Source organism: Drosophila novamexicana, unplaced genomic scaffold (assembly GCF_003285875.2).
Source record: "Drosophila novamexicana strain 15010-1031.04,08,12 unplaced genomic scaffold, DnovRS2.1 tig00000820-arrow-pilon, whole genome shotgun sequence".
Taxonomy (NCBI): domain Eukaryota; kingdom Metazoa; phylum Arthropoda; class Insecta; order Diptera; family Drosophilidae; genus Drosophila; species Drosophila novamexicana.
In genome coordinates, this window is record NW_020824828.1 from 1,940,888 (window position 1) to 1,967,011 (window position 26,124).

A 26,124-nucleotide genomic window follows, 5' to 3' on the forward strand; every position below is an offset into this window, starting at 1 on the left:
GAGAGCAGCAGAGTTGTAGCAGTAGCGTAAGTTTGACGGGGAAAAAACAACTGAACAGCGCGCTGCGACTTGTTTGTGCTGCCAACTCACAAAATAAGCGGGCGCTAAACAAGCAGGGCAGGCAGGCCACTCTGGCACACAAATACACACACGCATGCTCATACGGTATATAAACGTGTACATACATACATACATCCGTTCGTATATATGTATGTAAGCATGTATGCGAACAAACGGTCGGGCAATTGAGTTGCTGTGTTGCCTGGGTTGCCAGACGTGCTGAGAGAAACAATTGTGAAATTGCTTAGTAGACATACACAGGGTTGCGGTGCAGAGGCGAGATCCTATGCCTTTGACAGGTTTGCGTAACCCCCCAACAGAAATTGGCGCGTTGCTTCTAAGTTCGAAGTGCATTCATGTCACTAGCATATGCGAATAATAATTTTTACACTGATTAAAATATTTGGGCACTATTACAAAAATATAACCTTTTTTTTTTTAAATATTCCATAGCTATGCCTACATACATGTATGTATTCCCATATATACAGCTGTGTAAGTCAGCACAATACAATACTTATGTCTATGTGTGTATATATGTATTTAAGACTAAAAAATTGTCTTTATTGAAAAAAATTTTACAGCTACAAAAATATTCGAATATTAATTAATTCTTCAGGTAGGTCCATTTTAAAAAATCAAAGAAATGCTAACTAACGGCCACACCCTGCATAAACACAATCTCTGCCCCTATCTGGCAGCCCTGAAATATTAGTCATCGGCAGCGCGCGCTTCAATGCTCTTGTAAGTTGTCGCTGCCTTGCTGGTTTTATCCCACACTCACACAAGCAGCTTATGTATGTACTAATAGCTGACACTAATAGCAGCAAGCAGACAATAGTGGTCCTGCTCGCACTTATGCTTCGTATGTCTGTTGTTCGCTACAACCGCTCGTCATCAAGTTGCTTTCGCTTCAGCCATTGTAAAGGGAACAAATGAAAATTTCCAATTTTAATGTCAGGCCATGCACACATGGTAGGTATAACATTTTGTAGATATGTACAAGTATATATAAAACTGCATATACTAACGACTAAGGATGCACTTGTTTTAAAAATAAATATTTAATATTTATACAATGTACATGGGTCAATATTACGGGCGGGCAAAGTAATAGGAAATTGGACATTTGAATATGCGTTTTTTTTCTTGTGCTCAGGTTAGGCGGTTTAATCGGAGCTAGAGGGCAACACGTCCAAGCGATAGCCGATAGCGTGAGCAACCCTAAATCTGATGTGTCAGTTTTTCTTTATATTGCTTGTGCATGTGTTTTTACATGTGTGTCTACATATGTATGTACACTACAAGTGTGAATGCCAATGCCTAAATAACATTTCTTCATCGCCAAGTGGTCAGAATAAATTAGAATGGTATAGAAGTGTTATATAATATGAATAAAAAAAGGTTTTTTTATTTTTCTATGAATCCAATATTTAAATCAACAGTCAATCTTTCAGCTTAGTAATTGTATTCATATTTCATTTTATTCATTTATTTTAAAATTTTGCTATCGAGTACTGCTTTTGATTGCAGTGTTGCACAGCACCGTTGTCGATAATTTTTGGAATGTTTGTAGTTTTTTTCACATTTTAATACTATCTGTTAGCTAAAAGTATTTTAGTACGCGGCAATGCCAAAGACATTAAGTGCGTATGGTAAAGTCGTCAGATAATAATTATATATCTTCAAATCCTTCTATCAGTTTGAATTTTGCGATTAGCGCGCTTTAATTTGTTGCCGTCAAATGCAACTCTGTTAGTTTCGAAGTTAATTGTGATGCTGCGTGTAATTGTACTCGGTAGTTACTCATTATCAGATACCAATTACTTGACACAAAACAGGTTTTTTCAATATAAATACAATTATATGAAAGTATTGCACATTTTTTAATGAAACAATATATATAAGTTAGAGTTTATATACACATTGGTGCGTTAAAACTTAAATAAGTTTTGAAAACTACTTGAAAAGTACTTGTTAAATGGTTAATATTCGTTACAAATATCTTCAACACTGCTGCCAGACGCAGCCTGCCAGAAGCGGCCTGCCAGACGCCGCCAAAGATCAGCCAATCAGCGTTGAGCTAATTCGCATGTCGCCTACACTGATGGCATTTGGGCACCTCTGCGTCTGTCGGCTGCAATTCGATCGAAACAGTTCAACACAGGCAAGCAAGCAGCTCGCAACAGAGTGCGTTCCCAACCTAAAGTGTTTTTTGAAGTTTAGTCACGACGAGTGCGCTTAGCGGTAAACACAAATGTTCTTATTAACTAGCACACCTTTTAGTCTTTTCGTGTGCCAATAATATTTTGTTAATTTTTGTTAAAGTTCCTGTTTTTGTTCTTAAGTGCTTAACGCGGCGTGCCAAATTTGTATTGCGTGCAAAATTGCCAAAAAGGAAATTATACATACACATGCACACACACGAGCACACACACGCACACACATACAAACACATACTCACACATTCCTATTCGGCATTCAGTTTGATGGGTTAGGACAGATTTTTTTTTGCGCATTTTTTATCTGAGATAATTCGAAAATTTACTTTAATTAGTAAACAGCTGTTGAATTAGCTACCAGGCCGCCAAAAGCATAGAAAAAAAAACTTTTTGCCTTGGCATACGGCAAATGATTGCGCGCAACTTCCCAAAGACAACGGCTACTTTACAACAATAACTAAGGTAAGTGAATTGTTTCGACGCGTGAGAAAAGTTCTAAGTTAAGTTGTGCAATAATTTGACATACTTGCATATGCATGATTGTGTGTACGTGTGAGTGCATGATGGATTGTTTGGGAAAGGGCTCGGATCTGGGTGCATAAGTTTCCGGCCGGAGCCAGAGATGGCGCCAGCAGGTTGACACTACACAACACTATTTAAAGCCGAAAACACGCAATTGGCCAAATGTTGTTTGGAGCAGGTCTCATTTCGACTACTTTTCATACGCTTCTATTATGCCACTACTCAACACTATTCTATATTTAAAATAACAAAAAAAAAAAAACAAGAAACTGACTCAACACTGATTCGATTCCTTTCTATTATGTTTTCGACTTTGCTTTATACTATTTCTATTCAGAAATAGTATAAAGCAAAGTCGAAAACATAATAGAAAGGAATCGAATCAGTGTTGCATTCGCATTAAACTCTATTGTGTGTAGCTTATTATCAAATAAAAGGCCCGTTTTCGAGTTGACGTCATTTGTTATTTCAGATTTAGATATTTAAGCTTTTTCTTTACCAAATCTGACCATTTATTTACGAGCATGCCTTGAGAGGTAATTATGGAGCTGAGAGCTTTTGTAGCAAACCGATTTGATAACTTGATTGTCGTGGGAGTGCGACTCACACACACACACACACACACACACACACACACACACACACACACACAAATGTACACCCACACACAGTTGTCAAATTGAGCACTAAGCTGGAAGCATATGGCCCTCTCCTTCTAATTCTACCAACTCCTGCCAGCTTAACGGAAATTTGATCTTTCCAAATCCAAATGTCAGTATTTAACTAAATACAATTATTCTAGTATTAGAGCTAAAAACTAGTTTTTAAAGCAGAAAATGACTTTATATCGTTTCTAAACGATCACAAGCTATGTTTTTTGACGATATGAGATGAAGACGGACAGACAACTTGAGTTGTCATCATGATCAAGATAATATATGCATACTTCATATATTAAGGATTTGGAAATGATATCTACTTTGCTTTCACAGTTCGTCAATTAATTAGAATATCATTGGCAAGGGTATGCGATAGGCGATGTTTATTAATCGATCGATATTAGTTTTGAAATATGACGAAATATGATATTTCACTTTATTTAGATACGAAAGAATTCCCTGCCGTGTCTTCTCCCCTCGATTGGCTTACGTAAGTCGGTGTTATGAGAAAATGTATAGATTGCAATATTGTTAATTAAATACAGCTTCATTTTCAGGGAAAACCTGATAATTGGAAAAATGCATGTACATAAGCAGACATGCATTTGCAGCATTTCGTAACGATGTCTGTTTATTAATTCGTAGCATACTTTGTTGGGGGACTGCACACACACACACACACGCACAGCTGTCATTTGATGCGCGCACATAAATGCAATTACGTACACTCACACACACGCACACAGATCAGTTTACGTAGATTGCACTTCGATTTGGCTGTCGCTCTTTGTAATCAACAAGCTGTCTCCGTTTGTCCAACTCTCAATGCATTTCTAATTGACTTAATCAGGAGAGCTGCCATTCCCCCCCATCCCCCATCCGCCCACCCCCCTCACATTGTCTCTGCTTTCTGCTGCCTTGTGGCTGTCTACGTCATTTGCCTCACATTGTTGCATGCTGCATAATGCTGCCTCCTGCCTGCCAATTGCTGCATCCTTTTTGCGCGTAAATGAATTTCCATGAATTTATTATGGCAGGAGAAAAAGGCGAGAATGCGAGGATGGGCAAAGGCAAATTTGCCTCTTTGTATGCGAGTGTGTGTCTGTGTGTGTGTGTGTGTGCCGACTTTTTACATTTCATAGTTGACCTACTCTCTTACCGCTCCCCCACCCCCTTTCCCACCTGTCCAACCTGTCTCCGCGCTGTCAATGAGTCAGTTAGTTCGTTAGTCAGCAAACTATTAGCAACATTTCCGCCTGCTCTTTTTTTGTCCCTCCATTAATTTGGCATCTCTCATTTGCATTCAACTAGAAAACTATATGGAAGCTGAGGGGCAAAAAGGTAAATTATTTGGTTTTTTGTTTTGAAAAGTTCAATTTAATTAATTAATTGCCATAAAATGCCTTTATTTAAGTGCACTGTGACAGCCAATCTTAATTGTCAACGAACAAAATGACTGCAAATGCGAATTGTGCACATTTGTTGTCACGTTCGGTTATATTTTTACCAAAATACATTTTCCGCTTAACAGACAGACAGGTAATTTATTTAAATAAGAATTAAATATAATAAAATGCGATAACAGCAAAAAGGTCAACTGACATTTGGCTGCTAACTATCCAGGCTTGTACTTCATCTGATGAACTTCAGACTGTGCTCTCTCAGAGATCTCGGCTGGATTCAAAAGAAATTGGGGGGGTTCCATGAAGACGCTTCCACATCGGGATAACTTTTGCATAAGTCCGTTTCTGGCAAAATACGTGACCATCTATTTTTACCAACTGGCCTTTTTATGAAAAGCTTACGCAGTTGGTTGAGAATTCAAATAGCTTGTTGTTGGTCGCTGGGTGGGAAAATCCGAAATTAAAATAAACGGGAGACAAGCAAACAACGTCAGAATTATGAATTCAAAGTAGCTTTAATCCAGTTTCTATAAATATAAGTATAAATTGGCTTAAGAACTCGTCGCCGTTTCGAGCTTTGCAGGTGGTTGTACTACTGTCGAGCTTCCTTTAAGGTCTGCAGCTTAATAAGTTTCACAACACTTTACTGCTCCCATCTTTTATATTCCTGGAGTAGTTGATAGAAGCTTTAAACAGGAGCATATATGGCTCAAACATAAGCATGCCAGTTGGTCCAAACATTCACGTGAATTGGCAACATGATTCGATCAATGTGACCCAGTCAAGTGGGCTAAAATTCAATTAGCGCATTGCATTAACCATAATCAGTTTGACAAGCACAGTAGATTGGCTATTCTGCAGAATAGTACAGAAGCACAAAAATCAATTGTGGCATATGGCAACACACATGAGCAGACACAAATAACATATAAATAATTGGAGTGAAGTTATGGAGCAGTATCCGCTTGATTGCAATTCGAAATGGAAGCGTGTGTCGCAACATGAAGGATCAAAAATATCGATGCACAGGACTCTATGAGATATATATATATTTCAATATTTGATTTCCCGAAGCCTTTCTATTCGCATTCTATCATAGTTGGTTTCGCAAATGTTTCGAGTATATTGTCAATTTTTAAAAGTAGGCTTCTACTCCTGTCTACGCATTCACGTTGGCATGTCCGCTAATATGTGCATCACATCGATAGCTAACATATTTAACATATTCCACATTGGCTCCTCATTACAGCTCTTATTGCTTTGATTAGTTTTGCTCAATTGCTCAAAAGAAAACATTTCTGTTTGTTGTGAATTAGGACAAATATTCTGTCTTTTTGTAAGGTAAAACCCTCAACTCTGCGCTTTGCCAATTACTTTTCTGAATCGACTGATTTGGTCTTGCCTGAAATACATATGATATGCTTGTAAATGGCAAAACAATAAAATAAAACAAAAACCAAAATAATTTGGCTAAGTTTATTGTTTTAAGGGTTTTTGCATACAATCTTTGAGGTTGAGATTTAAGTAAGGAATGGAAGCTTCCTATCAGTACGAATTACAGCTTTGAAGATCTTACGGCTTGTGCTGTGCGTTGATCAGTAATCGTCATTCAGTCAGTCAGTCAGTCAGTCAGTCAATCAATCAATCAGTCAGTCAGTCAGTCATTTATTCGTACATTCAGTCAGTCAGTCAGTCATTTATTCATACATTCATTCTTTCAGTCAGTTAGTCAGTCATTCATTCATTCATTCAGTCAGTCAGTCAGTCAATCAGTCAGTCAGTCATTTATTCATACATTCAGTCAGTCAGTCAGTCCGTCATTTATTCATACATTTATTCATTCAGTCAGTCAGTCAGTCCGTCCGTCAGTCGGTCAATCAGTCAGTCATTCAGTCAGTTATTCAGCCAGTCAGTCATTTATTCATTCATTCATTTAGTCAGTCAGTCAGTCAGACAGTCAGTCAGACAGTCAGTCAGTCAGTCATTTATTCATCCATTCAGTCAGTCAGTCAGTCAGTTAGTCATTTATTCATTCATTCAGTCAGTCAGTCAGTCAGTGCATCGAATAGAGAACCAAGTCATTCGGGACAAACATTTTTATATATAGAGATTCGAAGGCGTCAGTTCTAAGCTCAAATTTCACCCGTATCCTTTCGAGTTCTATAATATTGTTTGTGTTAGATCGCATCAACGCAATTAAAAGGGGCATGCAATATGATTATGTTCTAGTTCTTCGCGTAGCTCTAGTTTTAATAGGTTTTTGGTTAATAACATGGTTATTTTGCTGCATGTTGGCGCATTGGGAAATTGCATTTTTGTTTTTGTTTACGTTGTTTTACCATGGATGCTGGCTTATAATCCTACACAATACGGAGGAACAAAACAAACAATAACAGGAAAAACAGCAACAATAACAACACAACAGCAACAACAACAACAGCAGCAACAACAACAACAACAATACTAATAACACCAACGAACAGCAATAACAACATCACGAGCATAGCTCATGCAATATTCAGTTTTTGCCGTTGCATTGAATTTGAATTAGCAATAGTCGGCTTTGCTCTTGCTCTCTCTCTCTCTTCCTCTCTCGCTGTCTCTCTCTCTCTCGCTCACCCTCTCTCTCTCTCTCTTTGTCCTTGGCTGCAGCAGCAGTTGCCAAGGCCATGGTATGTGCTCTTACTGGCCCACAATCTGTTATCGCAGCATTCGTTGCGCATCTCGCACTGTTGCTGCTGCTGCTGCTCTTCACTCATTCGTTGCTAATTGATGTTTGTGTGTGTGTGTGCGTGTGTGTGTGTTTGGGTGGTGGGAGGGGGTTGTCTTCTGCTCATTAATACGTGTTTTGTTCTGCGCTGTTTCTGCCTTGGCTGCGGTTGCGGCTGCTGCTGTCGTTGTCCAGAGCTCTTGGTCTGCTCCTCTTGATATTTGATTTGCAATGTTGTAGCGCTGTTGTCGTTCATAATTAAATTGCCAGCGTTGCGCATTGTCGCCCGCCCACAAAAGTATGCAGTGCTTTATGGAAAACTGCGCGTGCGTCATGTGTGCATGTGTGCCCGTTTTCGTCTCTATGTCTTGCGTGCGAGCGCGTGTGTGTGTGTGTGTATGTCTGTCCATAACTTTATTAAGAATTTGATTACAATGACAGCCACTGTTGCGTGATGTTGCCGTGTGTCTGTTGAAGTGCACAGCTTAATGAACGCAGTTTCCTTACCTGACCCCCTCTGCCCCAAAATGTATGCAACACTGGACTAATGAAATCTGAAATACTTGCACTACCCACACAGAGTGCAATTTCTGTTCTTCTTTTTAATTGCAGACGCAAAGAAAGCCCTTTCAAGAGAACTACATCAGTAAAACAAGCACGCAAAGATGTCTGATCGCAAAGCTGTCATTAAGAATGCTGATATGAGCGAGGAGATGCAGCAGGATGCTGTCGATTGCGCGACTCAAGCCCTCGAGAAGTACAACATTGAGAAGGTAAGTTAAGATGAACAAAAATATAATAAATAAGATCGACGGCAACAACATATTTATTAATGTTGCATTCGAATACAATGTACTAGAAGAGTCCGATAATATCGCTTTCCTATCCCTTTCCTATGCCTTCTGAGTTGCCGTTGTAAGGAAAAGCGATTATATATTTGAATTCATGCAAAATACAGATAATATTGCTGGAAAGTTATCCATTTCCTTTCACCATTATTCAATGTACACATTTAAAGACTAAAAACGCACGCATTTGGCTTAGTGACAGATTAAAAATACTTGTGCACAGCGTGTTGTGCATCCGACCATCAAATTATGAGCATTTGCGTAATATGTGCATGTGCGTAAATACCCAGACAATTTTAGCATCAACAAATCCCGGACCCTTTGAAATCTGAGAGCTGAAAGACATTTGGGTCACATTTGACGCACACAGAAAATGACGCAGAAACCCAAAGCCGGTTCAACTACGCTGTTGTATGCTCACGTGGGTGTTTAATGTGAATACAGAGTTTATATTTGTGCAATTGACGCACTTTTTGCCAGTTTCACAATTTTCTCTTATTGATATTGTCTGTGACATTTCACTGAAAATTGTCGAACATTACGTCTTACCGACAAAAGGTTTTAAATAACTTTTCGCATAATTGATTGGAAAGTCGCATGTAATTGAAAATCAAAATGAAAATTAAAGGCCCAAACTTACTGCAACGTATTACGTGTGAATTCTGAGTTTATCTCTGTGTGTTTCTTAGAACTGGGAAGAGTAAAAGTAAGGCACAGTACAAGCCGTAAGAAAATGGGAAGCTTCAATTTGTACTGAAGTTAGCTAATGTCCTTCAAGGCAAGATTCTGGCAAAGTGCAGGAAAATCGCGACAGAAGGGAATATCACAACTTTTTCGTTGCTCACTTTCCGATCGGTTATTCATTTGAGAAGTGTTTCCACACTTTCTGCCAAAACCATTCCCCTTTCGTGGAAATGGGGGTGATGTTTCGCGCTTAAGCTCATATCCAAGGATCTTCGTGAAAGTGTTTCACACGTTTCCACTCGTTGACGATCTTTAAGAAAGTTAATTTGAGAGAAAGTTATATTTATATTAAACGAAACTTATGATAGTACGAATAAATTTATATTTTCCACGAGTGGGAAATGCGTGAAAAGGTTATATCTAAAATATGAACGGGCTAGGCCGGGGAATTTCTGCTAGCATTCATATAATTGACAAGTGTATGCTTCGTTAAAGCTCTAAGGAGGCTGGAATATGGACTCTGATTATAGTTGGTGCAATTAAAGAGATTTACTTCTTAACTCGCTCGAAATGCTGAATGTAATAAAAAGTCTAGTCATATAATTGGTATCTCTTTTTGGCAGTTGCAAACGTAATATCATTGTAAATGTCAAGCTGAGTTCAATATAATAAATTATTCATGAATTTAATATGAAAAGGAAAAGGAGCCAAATACATGTCAAAGAAGCAGGAATTAGATTGCACAAACAGATTTGCGACTTGGCTATTGATACTGTTCAAGAGTATATTTACAAGTTTAACAAGAAATGATGAGGAAAACTTCTGAAAAACATTTGAATTTATAGTTTTCTCTGAGTCGTTCAGGCAGCTGAACAAGGCAGATAACGGTTCGAATCCAAGGCTAGTGGGCGGCTGTTGGGCGTACCTGGTAACTAGTGCTTTAAAAAAGCTGTGTTAGTTTGCATCCAGGTCCTAATCCTATTTGGATGGATTGTTAATTTGAAGCATTGTTGATGTTGAGTGCGCTTCAAGCTTCTTCTGACTTGTGCATAATTCCTTGGCAACCATTTTGCCCAGACTGAAAGGATGAATGAAGCTGAATGCAAAACATGATGCAGCCTCTTGTTGCGATTTTTGGCAAAACGATAACCGGACATCATCATTAAATGCTCAGAGCTCATCTAGTTGGCCAACAAGTTTGTGTGCGTGTCTGTTGGCCCTGGTCAAGGGCAGGAATTAATATAAGCTTGGGCAACAAGAAATAGAATAATAATCTAGCAGCTAAAATGAATGGAAATAATCAATAGACATGCGCTGAAGGCAACCAAATAAGGCATCTATCGATGCTACTAGCTGTCCCCTATGTCCTGGTCAGTGCCGGTTGCGGGCCTGGATGTGGGCGTCGGCGGGGGCGTTGGCGTGGGCGTGGGCCTGAGCTACGGGTCTGGGTCTCGTTGTGGGTCTGGTTGCCTCTGTCAATGCCAATGGCAGGTGCCAAGGCAAGGCCTTGAGAACAGAAGGCATTGCTAGCGAGAGAGACAGAGAAAGAGAGAGAGAGAGAAAGAGAAGAAAAGAGAAGAGAGGGCGAGAGCTAGAGAAATCACAGCAAGCAATTGCAGGGGTTGTTGAGTGTGGGTGTGTGTGTGTGTATGTGGTTGTGTGTGTGTATGAGTGTGTGCGTCTGCTAATTGAGTAGTTAAAAGGAAAAAACATCATTGCGATGCGCGCCCCTCCGGAAAGTATGCTACAGATTTTTCACTGCTGCTTACATAGTTGTCAGTGGTTTTGTTTGTGTGTGTGTGTGTGTGTGTGTGTGTGTGTGTGTGTGTGTGTGTGTGTGTGTGTGTGAGTTTGTGTTTGTGTGTGTATTAGTCTAACGAGGCACGCACAGCTATTACGCCCACAAACTGCCCGCCGTCGCCTGCCTCTCGTTGCTATAAATAAAATATATGCCATAAAACGCATACATATGTACATACGCATGCACGCACGCACCGAAGCACACGCACGCACACACACATCCAGGCAGACAGACAACAAGTGTGTGTGAGTGTGTGTGTGCTTGTGCGTACGTATGGAGTCGAGAGCGCGATTGATTGCCTTTGTTTGTCATAGCTTTTGTTTGTTCTTAATGCATGATAATAGCAGTAATATTAATAATAAGAATAATAAAATAGTGTCATGTTTCATGCTGTGTTGTGTTTGTGAATGTATGTGTGTGTGTGAGTGTATCTTGTGTTAAATGCATTATATTCGATAATTATGTTGGGTATGTTAATAATTTGAAAATAAATATGCCTTATACTACTTTGGCAATGCAATTTAATTAATTAAAAATTAATTTAATTATATTTACATGTTTTTATTTATTAAAAACAGTTTTTTATGTTAAGATATTTCACTTTTGCTATTGCAAATATGGTACGGTCCAGGTTTCGCTCTAGGCAGGGCTCTTCTTTATCCAACTAAACCGGAGTTAAGGTTTGGTTCAGGCAATCATCATAATGTGGATAATCGATATCGATAATACCGATATCCTGTTTTTTGGGCAATTTTGGTAAATAATAAGAACTTGACATATAGCTTCTAAAATAGAATATATATATGATACAGGATTTTTCCTAGATTAATCTGGCATTCAAATCTGAACAACGATTTTTTAGTCGAAATCCATGTCCAAAATTACCCAAAGATTCGTATATAGACATGGGTCAAAATTTACCACCTCCATAACTCGGTCAAATCTCATCCGATTTTCACGAAGTTTGGCCTTTTCTTCATGGTTTTCCCTCTAGATTAATGTGGCATTCAAATCTCGACACCGATTTTTTGGTCGAAATTCATGTCTAAATCTTACCCTAAGATTCGTATATAGACATGGGTCAAAATTTACCACCCCCATAACTCGGTCAAATCTCATCCGATTTTCACGAAGTTTAGCTTTTTCTTCATGGTTTTCCCTCTAGATTAATGTGGCATTCAAATCTCGACACCGATTTTTTGGTCGAAATTCATGTCCAAATCTTACCCCAAGATTCGTATATAGACATGGGTCAAAATTTACCACCCCCATAACTCGGTCAAATCTCATCCGATTTTCACGAAGTTTAGCTTTTTCTTCATGGTTTTCCCTCTAGATTAATCTGGCATTCAAATCTGAACATCGATTTTTAGTCGAATTCATGTCCAAATCTTACCCCAAGATTCGTATATAGACATGGGTCAAAATTTACCACCCCCATAACTCGGTCAAATCTCATCCGATTTTCACGAAGTTTAGCTTTTTCTTCATGGTTTTCCCTCTAGATTAATCTGGCATTCAAATCTCGCCACTGATTTTTTGGTCGAAATTCATGTCCAAATCTTACCCCAAGATTCGTATATAGACATGGGTCAAAATTTACCACCCCCATAACTCGGTCAAATCTCATCCGATTTTCACGAAGTTTGGCTTTTTCTTGATGGTTTTCCCTCTAGATTAATCTGGCATTCAAGTCTGAACACCGATTTTTTAGTCGAAATGCATGTCCAAATCTTACCCCAAGATTCGTATATAGACATGGGTCAAAATGTACCACCCCCATAACTCGGCCAAATCTCATCCGATTTTCACGAAGTTTGGCGTTTTCTTCATGGTTTTCCCTCTAGATTAATCTGGCATTCAAATCTTAACACCGATTTTTTAGTCGAAATTCATGTCCAAATCTTACCCCAAGATTCGTATATAGACATGGATCAAAATTTACCACCCCGATAACTCGGTTAAATCGCATCCGATTTCCATGAAGTTTGCCTTTTTCTTCAGGGTTTTCCCTCTAGATTAATCTGGCATTCAAATCTGAACATCGATTTTTTGGTCGAAATTCATGTCCAAATCTTACCCCAAGATTCGTATATAGACATGGGTCAAAATTTACCACCCCCATAACTCGGTCAAATCTCATCCGATTTTCACGAAGTTTAGCTTTTTCTTCATGGTTTTCCCTCTAGATTAATCTGGCATTCAAATCTCGCCACCGATTTTTTGGTCGAAATTCATGTCCAAATCTTACCCCAAGATTCGTATATAGACATGGGTCAAAATTTACCACCCCCATAACTCGGTCAAATCTCATCCGATTTTCACGAAGTTTGGCTTTTTCTTGATGGTTTTCCCTCTAGATTAATCTGGCATTCAAATCTGAACATCGATTTTTAGTCGAATTCATGTCCAAATCTTACCCCAAGATTCGTATATAGACATGGGTCAAAATTTACCACCCCCATAACTCGGTCAAATCTCATCCGATTTTCACGAAGTTTGGCTTTTTCTTCATGGTTTTCCCTCTAGATTAATCTGGCATTCAAATCTGAACATCGATTTTTAGTCGAATTCATGTCCAAATCTTACCCCAAGATTCGTATATAGACATGGGTCAAAATTTACCACCCCCATAACTCGGCCAAATCTCATCCGATTTTCACGAAGTTTAGCTTTTTCTTCATGGTTTTCCCTCTAGATTAATGTGGCATTCAAATCTCGACACCGATTTTTTGGTCGAAATTCATGTCCAAATCTTACCCCAAGATTCGTATATAGACATGGGTCAAAATTTACCACCCCCATAACTCGGTCAAATCTCATCCGATTTTCACGAAGTTTAGCTTTTTCTTCATGGTTTTCCCTCTAGATTAATCTGGCATTCAAATCTGAACATCGATTTTTAGTCGAATTCATGTCCAAATCTTACCCCAAGATTCGTATATAGACATGGGTCAAAATTTACCACCCCCATAACTCGGTCAAATCTCATCCGATTTTCACGAAGTTTAGCTTTTTCTTCATGGTTTTCCCTCTAGATTAATGTGGCATTCAAATCTCGACACCGATTTTTTGGTCGAAATTCATGTCCAAATCTTACCCCAAGATTCGTATATAGACATGGGTCAAAATTTACCACCCCCATAACTCGGTCAAATCTCATCCGATTTTCACGAAGTTTAGCTTTTTCTTCATGGTTTTCCCTCTAGATTAATCTGGCATTCAAATCTGAACATCGATTTTTAGTCGAATTCATGTCCAAATCTTACCCCAAGATTCGTATATAGACATGGGTCAAAATTTACCACCCCCATAACTCGGTCAAATCTCATCCGATTTTCACGAAGTTTAGCTTTTTCTTCATGGTTTTCCCTCTAGATTAATGTGGCATTCAAATCTCGACACCGATTTTTTGGTCGAAATTCATGTCCAAATCTTACCCCAAGATTCGTATATAGACATGGGTCAAAATTTACCACCCCCATAACTCGGTCAAATCTCATCCGATTTTCACGAAGTTTAGCTTTTTCTTCATGGTTTTCCCTCTAGATTAATCTGGCATTCAAATCTGAACATTGATTTTTAGTCGAATTCATGTCCAAATCTTACCCCAAGATTCGTATATAGACATGGGTCAAAATTTACCACCCCCATAACTCGGTCAAATCTCATCCGATTTTCACGAAGTTTGGCTTTTTCTTCATGGTTTTCCCTCTAGATTAATCTGGCATTCAAATCTGAACATCGATTTTTAGTCGAATTCATGTCCAAATGTTACCCCAAGATTCGTATATAGACATGGGTCAAAATTTACCACCCCCATAACTCGGTCAAATCTCATCCGATTTTCACGAAGTTTAGCTTTTTCTTCATGGTTTTCCCTCTAGATTAATCTGGCATTCAAATCTCGCCACCGATTTTTTGGTCGAAATTCATGTCCAAATCTTACCCCAAGATTCGTATATAGACATGGGTCAAAATTTACCACCCCCATAACTCGGTCAAATCTCATCCGATTTTCACGAAGTTTGGCTTTTTCTTGATGGTTTTCCCTCTAGATTAATCTGGCATTCAAATCTGAACACCGATTTTTTAGTCGAAATGCATGTCCAAATCTTACCCCAAGATTCGTATATAGACATGGGTCAAAATTTACCACCCCCATAACTCGGCCAAATCTCATCCGATTTTCACGAAGTTTGGCGTTTTCTTCATGGTTTTCCCTCTAGATTAATCTGGCATTCAAATCTGAACACCGATTTTTTAGTCGAAATTCATGTCCAAATCTTACCCCAAGATTCGTATATAGACATGGATCAAAATTTACCACCCCCATAACTCGGTTAAATCGCATCCGATTTCCATGAAGTTTGCCTTTTTCTTCAGGGTTTTCCCTCTAGATTAATCTGGCATTCAAATCTGAACATCGATTTTTTGGTCGAAATTCATGTCCAAATCTTACCCCAAGATTCGTAAGTAGACATGGGTCAAAATTTACCACCCTCATAACTCGGTCAAATCTCATCCGATTTTCACGAAGTTTGGCTTTTTCTTCATGGTTTTCCCTCTAGATTAATGTGGCATTCAAATCTCGACACCGATATTTTGGTCGAAATTCATGTCCAAATCTTACCCCAAGATTCGTATATAGACATGGGTCAAAATGTACCACCCCCATATCTCGGCCAAATCTCATCCGATTTTCACGAAGTTTGGCTTTTTCTTCATGGTTTTCCCTCTAGATTAATCTGGCATTCAAATCTCGACACCGATTTTTTGGTCGAAATTCATGTCCAAATCTTACCCCAAGATTCGTATATAGACATGGGTCAAAATGTATCACCCCCATAACTCGGTCAAATCTCATCCGATTTTCACGAAGTTTGGCTTTTTCTTGATGGTTTTCCCTCTAGATTAATCTGGCATTCAAATCTGAACATCGATTTTTAGTCGAATTCATGTCCAAATCTTACCCCAAGATTCGTATATAGACACGTATATAGACATGGGTCAAAATTTACCACCCCCATAACTCGGTCAAATCTCATCCGATTTTCACGAAGTTTGGCTTTTTCTTCATGGTTTTCCCTCTAGATTAATCTGGCATTCAAATCTGAACATCGATTTTTAGTCGAATTCATGTCCAAATCTTACCCCAAGATTCGTATATAGACATGGGTCAAAATTTACCACCCCCATAACTCGGTCAAATCTCATCCGATTTTCACGAAGTTTAGCTTTTTCTTCATGGTTTTCCCTCTAGATTAATGTGGCATTCAAATCTCGACACCGATTTTTTGGTCGAAATTCATGTCCAAATCTTACCCCAAGATTCGTATATAGACATGGGTCAAAATTTACCACCCCCATAACTCGGTCAAATCTCATCCGATTTTCACGAAGTTTAGCTTTTTCTTCATGGTTTTCCCTCTAGATTAATGTGGCATTCAAATCTCGACATCGATTTTTAGTCGAATTCATGTCCAAATCTTACCCCAAGATTCGTATATAGACATGGGTCAAAATTTACCACCCCCATAACTCGGTCAAATCTCATCCGATTTTCACGAAGTTTGGCTTTTTCTTGATGGTTTTCCCTCTAGATTAATCTGGCATTCAAATCTGAACACCGATTTTTGGTCGAAATGCATGTCCAAATCTTACCCCAAGATTCGTATATAGACATGGGTCAAAATTTACCACCCCCATAACTCGGTCAAATCTCATCCGATTTTCACGAAGTTTAGCTTTTTCTTCATGGTTTTCCCTCTAGATTAATCTGGCATTCAAATCTGAACATCGATTTTTAGTCGAATTCATGTCCAAATCTTACCCCAAGATTCGTATATAGACATGGGTCAAAATTTACCACCCCCATAACTCGGTCAAATCTCATCCGATTTTCACGAAGTTTAGCTTTTTCTTCATGGTTTTCCCTCTAGATTAATGTGGCATTCAAATCTCGACACCGATTTTTTGGTCGAAATTCATGTCCAAATCTTACCCCAAGATTCGTATATAGACATGGGTCAAAATTTACCACCCCCATAACTCGGTCAAATCTCATCCGATTTTCACGAAGTTTAGCTTTTTCTTCATGGTTTTCCCTCTAGATTAATCTGGCATTCAAATCTGAACATTGATTTTTAGTCGAATTCATGTCCAAATCTTACCCCAAGATTCGTATATAGACATGGGTCAAAATTTACCACCCCCATAACTCGGTCAAATCTCATCCGATTTTCACGAAGTTTGGCTTTTTCTTCATGGTTTTCCCTCTAGATTAATCTGGCATTCAAATCTGAACATCGATTTTTAGTCGAATTCATGTCCAAATGTTACCCCAAGATTCGTATATAGACATGGGTCAAAATTTACCACCCCCATAACTCGGTCAAATCTCATCCGATTTTCACGAAGTTTAGCTTTTTCTTCATGGTTTTCCCTCTAGATTAATCTGGCATTCAAATCTCGCCACCGATTTTTTGGTCGAAATTCATGTCCAAATCTTACCCCAAGATTCGTATATAGACATGGGTCAAAATTTACCACCCCCATAACTCGGTCAAATCTCATCCGATTTTCACGAAGTTTGGCTTTTTCTTGATGGTTTTCCCTCTAGATTAATCTGGCATTCAAATCTGAACACCGATTTTTTAGTCGAAATGCATGTCCAAATCTTACCCCAAGATTCGTATATAGACATGGGTCAAAATTTACCACCCCCATAACTCGGCCAAATCTCATCCGATTTTCACGAAGTTTGGCGTTTTCTTCATGGTTTTCCCTCTAGATTAATCTGGCATTCAAATCTGAACACCGATTTTTTAGTCGAAATTCATGTCCAAATCTTACCCCAAGATTCGTATATAGACATGGATCAAAATTTACCACCCCCATAACTCGGTTAAATCGCATCCGATTTCCATGAAGTTTGCCTTTTTCTTCAGGGTTTTCCCTCTAGATTAATCTGGCATTCAAATCTGAACATCGATTTTTTGGTCGAAATTCATGTCCAAATCTTACCCCAAGATTCGTAAGTAGACATGGGTCAAAATTTACCACCCTCATAACTCGGTCAAATCTCATCCGATTTTCACGAAGTTTGGCTTTTTCTTCATGGTTTTCCCTCTAGATTAATGTGGCATTCAAATCTCGACACCGATATTTTGGTCGAAATTCATGTCCAAATCTTACCCCAAGATTCGTATATAGACATGGGTCAAAATGTACCACCCCCATATCTCGGCCAAATCTCATCCGATTTTCACGAAGTTTGGCTTTTTCTTCATGGTTTTCCCTCTAGATTAATCTGGCATTCAAATCTCGACACCGATTTTTTGGTCGAAATTCATGTCCAAATCTTACCCCAAGATTCGTATATAGACATGGGTCAAAATGTATCACCCCCATATCTCGGCCAAATCTCATCCGATTTTCTCGAAGTGTAGCTTTTTCTTCATGGTTTTCCCTCTAGATTAATCTGGCATTCAAATCTGAACATCTATTTTTAGTCGAATTCATGTCCAAATCTTACCCCAAGATTCGTATATAGACATGGGTCAAAATTTACCACCCCCATATCTCGGCCAAGTCTCATCCGATTTTCTCGAAGTTTGGCTTTTTCTTCATGGTTTTCCCTCTAGATTAATGTGGCATTCAAATCTCGACACCGATTTTCTGGTCGAAATTCATGTCCAAATCTTACCCCAAGATTCGTAAATAGACATGGGTCAAAATGTACCACCCCCATATCTCGGCCAAATCTCATCCGATTTTCTCGAAGTTTGCCTTTTTCTTCATGGTTTTCCCTCTAGATTAATCTGGCATTCAAATCTGAACAACGATTTTTTAGTCGAAATCCATGTCCAAAATTATCCAAAGATTCGTATATAGACATGGGTCAAAATTTACCACCCCCATATCTCGGCCAAATCTCATCCGATTTTCACGAAGTTTGGCTTTTTCTTGATGGTTTTCCCTCTAGATTAATCTGGCATTCAAATCTGAACACCGATTTTTTGGTCGAAATGCATGTCCAAATCTTACCCCAAGATTCGTATATAGACATGGGTCAAAATTTACCACCCCCATAACTCGGTCAAATCTCATCCGATTTTCACGAAGCTTGGCTTTTTCTTCATGGTTTTCGCTCTAGATTAATCTGGCATTCAAATCTCGCCACCGATTTTTTGGTCGAAATTCATGTCCAAATCTTACCCCAATATTCGTATATAGACATGGGTCAAAATGTACCACCCCCATATCTCGGCCAAATCTCATCCGATTTTCACGAAGTTTGGCTTTTTCTTCATGGTTTTCCCTCTAGATTAATGTGGCATTCAAATCTCGACACCGATTTTTTGGTCGAAATTCATGTCCAAATCTTACCCCAAGATTCGTATATAGACATGGGTCAAAATTTACCACCCCCATATCTCGGCCAAATCTCATCCGATTTTCACGAAGTTTGGCTTTTTCTTCATGGTTTTCCCTCTAGATTAATCTGGCATTCAAATCTGAACACCGATTTTTAGTCGAAATGTCCAAATCTTACCCCAAGATTCGTATGTAGACATGGGTCAAAATTTACCACCCTCATAACTCGGTCAAATCTCATCCGATTTTCACGAAGTTTGGCTTTTTCTTCATGGTTTTCCCTCTAGATTAATCTGGCATTCAAATCTCGACACCGATTTTTTGGTCGAAATTCATGTCCAAATCTTACCCCAAGATTCGTATATAGACATGGGTCAAAATGTATCACCCCCATATCTCGGCCAAATCTCATCCGATTTTCTCGAAGTGTGGCTTTTTCTTCATGGTTTTCCCTCTAGATTAATCTGGCATTCAAATCTGAACATCTATTTTTAGTCGAATTCATGTCCAAATCTTACCCCAAGATTCGTATATAGACATGGGTCAAAATTTACCACCCCCATATCTCGGCCAAATCTCATCCGATTTTCACGAAGTTTGGCTTTTTCTTGATGGTTTTCCCTCTAGATTAATCTGGCATTCAAATCTGAACACCGATTTTTTGGTCGAAATGCATGTCCAAATCTTACCCCAAGATTCGTATATAGACATGGGTCAAAATTTACCACCCCCATAACTCGGTCAAATCTCATCCGATTTTCACGAAGTTTGGCTTTTTCTTCATGGTTTTCGCTCTAGATTAATCTGGCATTCAAATCTCGCCACCGATTTTTTGGTCGAAATTCATGTCCAAATCTTACCCCAATATTCGTATATAGACATGGGTCAAAATGTACCACCCCCATATCTCGGCCAAATCTCATCCGATTTTCACGAAGTTTGGCTTTTTCTTCATGGTTTTCCCTCTAGATTAATGTGGCATTCAAATCTCGACACCGATTTTTTGGTCGAAATTCATGTCCAAATCTTACCCCAAGATTCGTATATAGACATGGGTCAAAATGTACCACCCCCATATCTCGGCCAAATCTCATCCGATTTTCACGAAGTTTGGCTTTTTCTTCATGGGTTTCCCTCTAGATTAATGTGGCATTCAAATCTCGACATCGATTTTTAGTCGAATTCATGTCCAAATCTTACCCCAAGATTCGTATATAGACATGGGTCAAAATGTACTATCCCCATATCTCGGCCAAATCTCATCCGATTTTCACGAAGTTTGGCTTTTTCTTGATGGTTTTCCCTCTAGATTAATCTGGCATTCAAATCTGAACACCGATTTTTTGGTCGAAATGCATGTCCAAATCTTACCCCAAGATTCGTATATAGACATGGGTCAAAATTTACCACCCCCATAACTCGGTCAAATCTCATCCGATTTTCACGAAGTTTGGCTTTTTCTTCATGGTTTTCGCTCTAGATTAATCTGGCATTCAAATCTCGCCACCGATTTTTTGGTCGAAATTCATGTCCAAATCTTACCCCAATATTCGTATATAGACATGGGTCAAAATGTACCACCCCCATATCTCGGCCAAATCTCATCCGATTTTCACGAAGTTTGGCTTTTTCTTCATGGTTTTCCCTCTAGATTAATGTGGCATTCAAATCTCGACACCGATTTTTTGGTCGAAATTCATGTCCAAATCTTACCCCAAGATTCGTATATAGACATGGGTCAAAATGTATCACCCCCATATCTCGGCCAAATCTCATCCGATTTTCTCGAAGTGTGGCTTTTTCTTCATGGTTTTCCCTCTAGATTAATCTGGCATTCAAATCTGAACATCGATTTTTAGTCGAATTCATGTCCAAATCTTACCCCAAGATTCGTATATAGACATGGGTCAAAATTTACCACCCCCATAACTCGGTCAAATCTCATCCGATTTTCACGAAGTTTGGCTTTTTCTTGATGGTTTTCCCTCTAGATTAATCTGGCATTCAAATCTGAACACCGATTTTTTGGTCGAAATGCATGTCCAAATCTTACCCCAAGATTCGTATATAGACATGGGTCAAAATGTACCACCCCCATATCTCGGCCAAATCTCATCCGATTTTCCCGAAGTTTGCCTTTTTCTTCATGGTTTTCCCTCTAGATTAATCTGGCATTCAAATCTGAACATCTATTTTTAGTCGAATTCATGTCCAAATCTTACCCAAAGATTCGTATATAGACATGGGTCAAAATGTACCACCCCCATAACTCGGTCAAATCTCATCCGATTTTCACGAAGTTTAGCTTTTTCTTCATGGTTTTCCCCCTAGATTAATCTGGCATTCAAATCTCGCCACCGATTTTTAGTCGAAATGCATGTCCAAATCTTACCCCAAGATTAGTATATAGACATGGGTAAAAATGTACCACCCTCATAACTCGGTCAAATCTCATCCGATTTTCACGAAGTTTGGCTTTTTCTTCATGGTTTTCCCTCTAGATTAATGTGGCATTCAAATCTCGACACCGATTTTTTGGTCGAAATTCATGTCCAAATCTTACCCCAAGATTCGTATATAGACATGGGTCAAAATGTACCACCCCCATATCTCGGCCAAATCTCATCCGATTTTCACGAAGTTTGGCTTTTTCTTCATGGGTTTCCCTCTAGATTAATGTGGCATTCAAATCTCGACATCGATTTTTAGTCGAATTCATGTCCAAATCTTACCCCAAGATTCGTATATAGACATGGGTCAAAATGTACTATCCCCATATCTCGGCCAAATCTCATCCGATTTTCTCGAAGTTTGGCTTTTTATACCCTGAACCCATTAAAAATGGATATAAGGGTATATTGTATTTGTGCGAAAGCCAAATGTATGTAACAGGCAGAAGGAAGCAACTCCGACCCCATAAAGTATATATATTCTTGATCAGTATAAATAGCTGAATCGATCTAGCCATGTCCGTCTGTCTGTCTGTCCGTCCGTCCGTCCTTCCGTATGTATGAACGCAAGGATCTCAGAACCTATATGAGCTAGGGAAATTTTAGATGAAGATGCTCCTGGCTCCCGCGCAGATCGAGTTTTTTCCGATAATCGATAACTTACTCCGTTTCCAAGCAATCGATAAAAATCTTTATCGATATCCTGTTTTTTGGGCAATTTTGGTAAATAATAGGAGCTAGAGTCACCAAACTTGACATATAGCTCCTAAAATAGAATATGTATATGCATTTGATGTTGGAAGAAGAGGGTTCAGGGTATCCCCTAGTCGGGAGCTCCCGACTAGAACCTCTTACTTGTTTTTATATAAATAATGTGTTCAATATTAATCAATTATCATTAACAAGTTTTCAAAGTTCAATTGAATAATTGTCCTTCTCTCTTATCATGGTTTTTTAATCTTAATTTGATTGATTGACACAAGGGAAAATCTTTATAACCTCCTTACCTTAATTTTATTAAGCGAAAATGCATTTTATTTGAACAAAAGGCCAACAAAGTGGCAAACACAAAAAAGCAATAACTTGGTATCCAATAGATACGCAACTAGCACACCATTACACAAGGGGTAAATGGGCACACACACACACACACTCGCACACACGCACCGAATACATACACACGGCAGAGCAGAGCAAATTATGTGCTTTATATGTATATATTTTTAGGGCCGCTCAACCTTTCGAGCGGCTTAAGTTCTATCTGTCAAAGGGTGGTGGGGGGAGGGGGGTGCTTCTGCTTGTGTGTGTGTGGGGGGGGGGGGGGGGGGGGCGGTGTGTTCGTGTGCTTTGCCTTGGCTGTGGCAGCGATTTAAAGACAAAATCCCCAAAATAAGCCAGAGCGAGGCTAACAAAGCAAACAAACCAGCAAAAACCAAACGAACTAAGCCAAATTAAATCAATTTTTCCGCATCGTTTGCGTTTGGCTTATTTAAAAATAAATTTAATTAGTTTTTTTTTTTTTTAATATTTATTTTTCCATTTTCTTTTCCATTACCTGCAATTCATTTATGATGATTTCTGCTTGATTTATTTTTGTGTGTCGCCGAATATATTGGATTGCTGGTTGGGGTAAAACATTTTGCGTGGCCAAATGTTTAATCAATATGCGGCCAAATATATCCGTGAAGTCCCCCCTCGCTCACCCGTACGCCTGGCAGGCAGGCGCTGCTCCACTCAGCTCGACATCCTTTGAATATATATAAATAAATATTGTTCTTATATAGCGCAGAGTGTTTTTGGCCAGACTTTGGAAACCAACCGATACGATACGATATTGTTAAATCTATTAATGATATAATGGGCAAATAGTCTAAAGCTTTCAGCGGAACATTTTGTTGCGATTGACTTCAGAATAAAACAAATAATACTTAAAATAGCAGGGCAATGATATGTGATATGTGTATATTTTTGCAGATATGTACGGAGAATTTGAAAGCTTGTAGCTATTCTCACGAAGAGTCTGTTTTTCATCATTTTGAATACTTGATATGACTGTTAAGTCTTAATACATTTGTGCTATTTGTGCCCGAAAATTCCAAGCTGCATTTTGTAGGAGCTACATATGTATGTCTAGGCACAGGTAGATTGTGTTGCATGTGTGGATAACTTTGATGGTGGGACGTGCTACCTTTGCTTGCTGCTCTAAGCCGAGCAAGTTGTGTGTGTGTTCAATTTTTTGGCGTTGCCAAAACAAATTGCTTGACGTTGCTGGGGCCTTTAAGTCCCTACCCTCTCTGGGGCCCTTCCGTGCACCTGGACGTGTATTTAGTGAGCCCCAATTGAATGTATAAAACAGTCAACGCAATATTGTCGTTTGACACGACACGATATAATAGCAACAAAACAAAAACAAGAACAAAACTAAAGAAAACTTAGAAATAACTTTATAGCGATCATGTCTTCGAATGGGTGGCATGCCAGAGGAGGGTATATGTATTTGCGGGGCAGTTTAGGTTTAACATTCACCATTGTCACAAAAGCCTTTTGAATTTGTTTTGTTCTAGGTTTCCTTTTGAGGTCATTGGGTTAAGTTTACAACTTGGCACGACGCATTTGTTGTCAAGTTTTGTCTCCTCGCTTCTCTTCCACAATTTCCCATTCGCTAAACCCGCAAATCTGTTCCCTCAACTATTGTAAAAGCGAAAACTTGGCGATTGCTTTAAGTTCTTTGAGTTTTCATCTATTTTCAATTATTGTAAACGGTTGATTCGTGTTGTTAGCAGAGTCTTTTTTTATCATACGTGAATATGTTCGATGTATCCGGCGCATTCTATTGTGAAATACGAATCATTCGATTTTGTAAACTTATTTGTTTTATTTTGTAAATATTCGAGATAATATTATGTTTTTGTCGGCCTTTTTTAAACTAAGCTTAAAATAATCGAAATACTTTCAACAGACTTTTTAAATATCGGTCGCGTTATACCATTAGTTCAATGGTTGAAAGGGTTATCATGGTTGTGTGCAAATGTTTGTAACAGGCAGAAGAAAAGGAACCCATAAATGATCACGAGAAGCAACTGATTCGTTGTGGCCATGTCTGTGTGTCTGTCTGTCCTGCTGTGTGAAGTTTAAATGAGATGTATAATCTTCCACATCTTACCCCATTTTCACAATATCGATTAACATTAATATTGATACAAAACTCGTTTTGTGAATTCAGATTAGGAATATAACACCTTTTTCATTAAAGATAGAGCCTTGCGCCTTAGTATTTTCGCACTTTTATCAACCATTTTTGAGCATTGTAAATTTCATAGTGATCGGACTATAAACACCGAAGTTAATCAAGAACGCTTTGTCCATAGTCTGGGGCATAGGGAAGATGTTGTACAAGAAACTTTTGTGTGAGTATGTATAGAAGGAAGCTAGAATGTTTGTAACGACAGCTAGACGCTCAGTCCAGGGTATCTTGCAGTCGGGGGCTTTAGACTGAAGCACTCTTGTTTCTCTTTTGTCAATTTTTTTTTTTTTTTTTTGCCTGTTCGTGTGTCGTCTGTTTGTGTAACCCTGGCTTTAGCCATCAACACGACTGGCAATGACCTTTGGCATTTGCCAATTTGCCGCTGCATTCGAAATTACACAAGTTCACACATCTGTGTGTGTGTGTGTGTGTGTCGGTCCAGTGGTGCTCAAACTGTGCGCTGCTAAGTGTGCTACACCGAATATTGCTAACCAACCAGCCAAAGGCAATGTAAACAACAACAACAACAAGAACAACCTCAACTAACTCATTAACACAGAAAACTTTTTGGTATTTCCCGTTTACCCCGCCTCGCCCCGAAGCCTACCCCCCCTTCCAACCAGTTTTTGAGGTCACACACAGGTTTGGCTTGCCGCGTGCGTTACGAGCGGAGGAAGGGTGAAGCTGTTGGAAGGATGAAATGGTGGTCGGTTGGTTTTCTGTGTTGGTTTTGGATTTTGCTGTTTTTAAGAGTTGTTTCCTAGTTTGATAGCAGCCACTTGAAGCAATTACTAATATGTCGCTCTCTATTCTTTTTGCAGGATATTGCGGCTTATATCAAGAAGGAATTCGACAAGAAATACAATCCCACATGGCATTGCATTGTGGGCCGCAACTTTGGATCGTATGTGACACACGAGACGCGCCATTTCATATACTTTTATTTGGGCCAGGTGGCCATTTTATTGTTTAAGAGCGGTTAAAGTATTGTCGAGTCGGATGAAGTGGTGGTCAGGAGGCTGGAGGAGCAACAGCAGCAGCAGCAGCAGCAACGTTTACAACAAGAGGAAGCGTCAGCTGCAGCTGCAGCTGCTGAAGCGCAGCGGGAGGGGCAGCAGCAGCAACAACAGACAGGGGATTTA

At 39.0% G+C, this 26,124-nt stretch overlaps 1 protein-coding gene across 2 annotated transcripts; it reads left to right on the plus strand.

Moving 5' to 3' along the window:
• Positions 1 to 2,211: 2,211 nt before the first annotated feature.
• LOC115764281 (dynein light chain 1, cytoplasmic) lies at positions 2,212 to 25,983 on the plus strand. Of its 2 annotated transcripts, XM_030707211.1 has the most exons (3): positions 2,212 to 2,307; positions 8,189 to 8,349; positions 25,804 to 25,983. In XM_030707211.1, the coding sequence occupies exons 2-3, from the start codon at positions 8,242 to 8,244 to the stop codon at positions 25,963 to 25,965; spliced, it is 270 nt and encodes an 89-aa protein (XP_030563071.1). In that variant the 5' UTR covers positions 2,212 to 2,307; positions 8,189 to 8,241; the 3' UTR covers positions 25,966 to 25,983. The 2 variants fall into 2 exon arrangements, with proteins under 2 accessions (XP_030563071.1, XP_030563072.1); XM_030707212.1 differs by lacking the exon at positions 2,212 to 2,307 and having other exon boundaries at positions 8,169 to 8,349.
• The last annotated feature ends 141 nt before the right edge of the window (positions 25,984 to 26,124 follow it).

Coding starts and splice junctions, on each gene's coding strand:
- LOC115764281 (XM_030707211.1), top strand. CDS start 8,242: ATGTCTGATCGCAAAGCTGTCATTAAGAATGCTGATATGAGCGAGGAG. Junction 8,350..25,803: donor AGAAGTACAACATTGAGAAG/GTAAGTTAAGAT, acceptor TTCTTTTTGCAG/GATATTGCGGCTTATATCAA.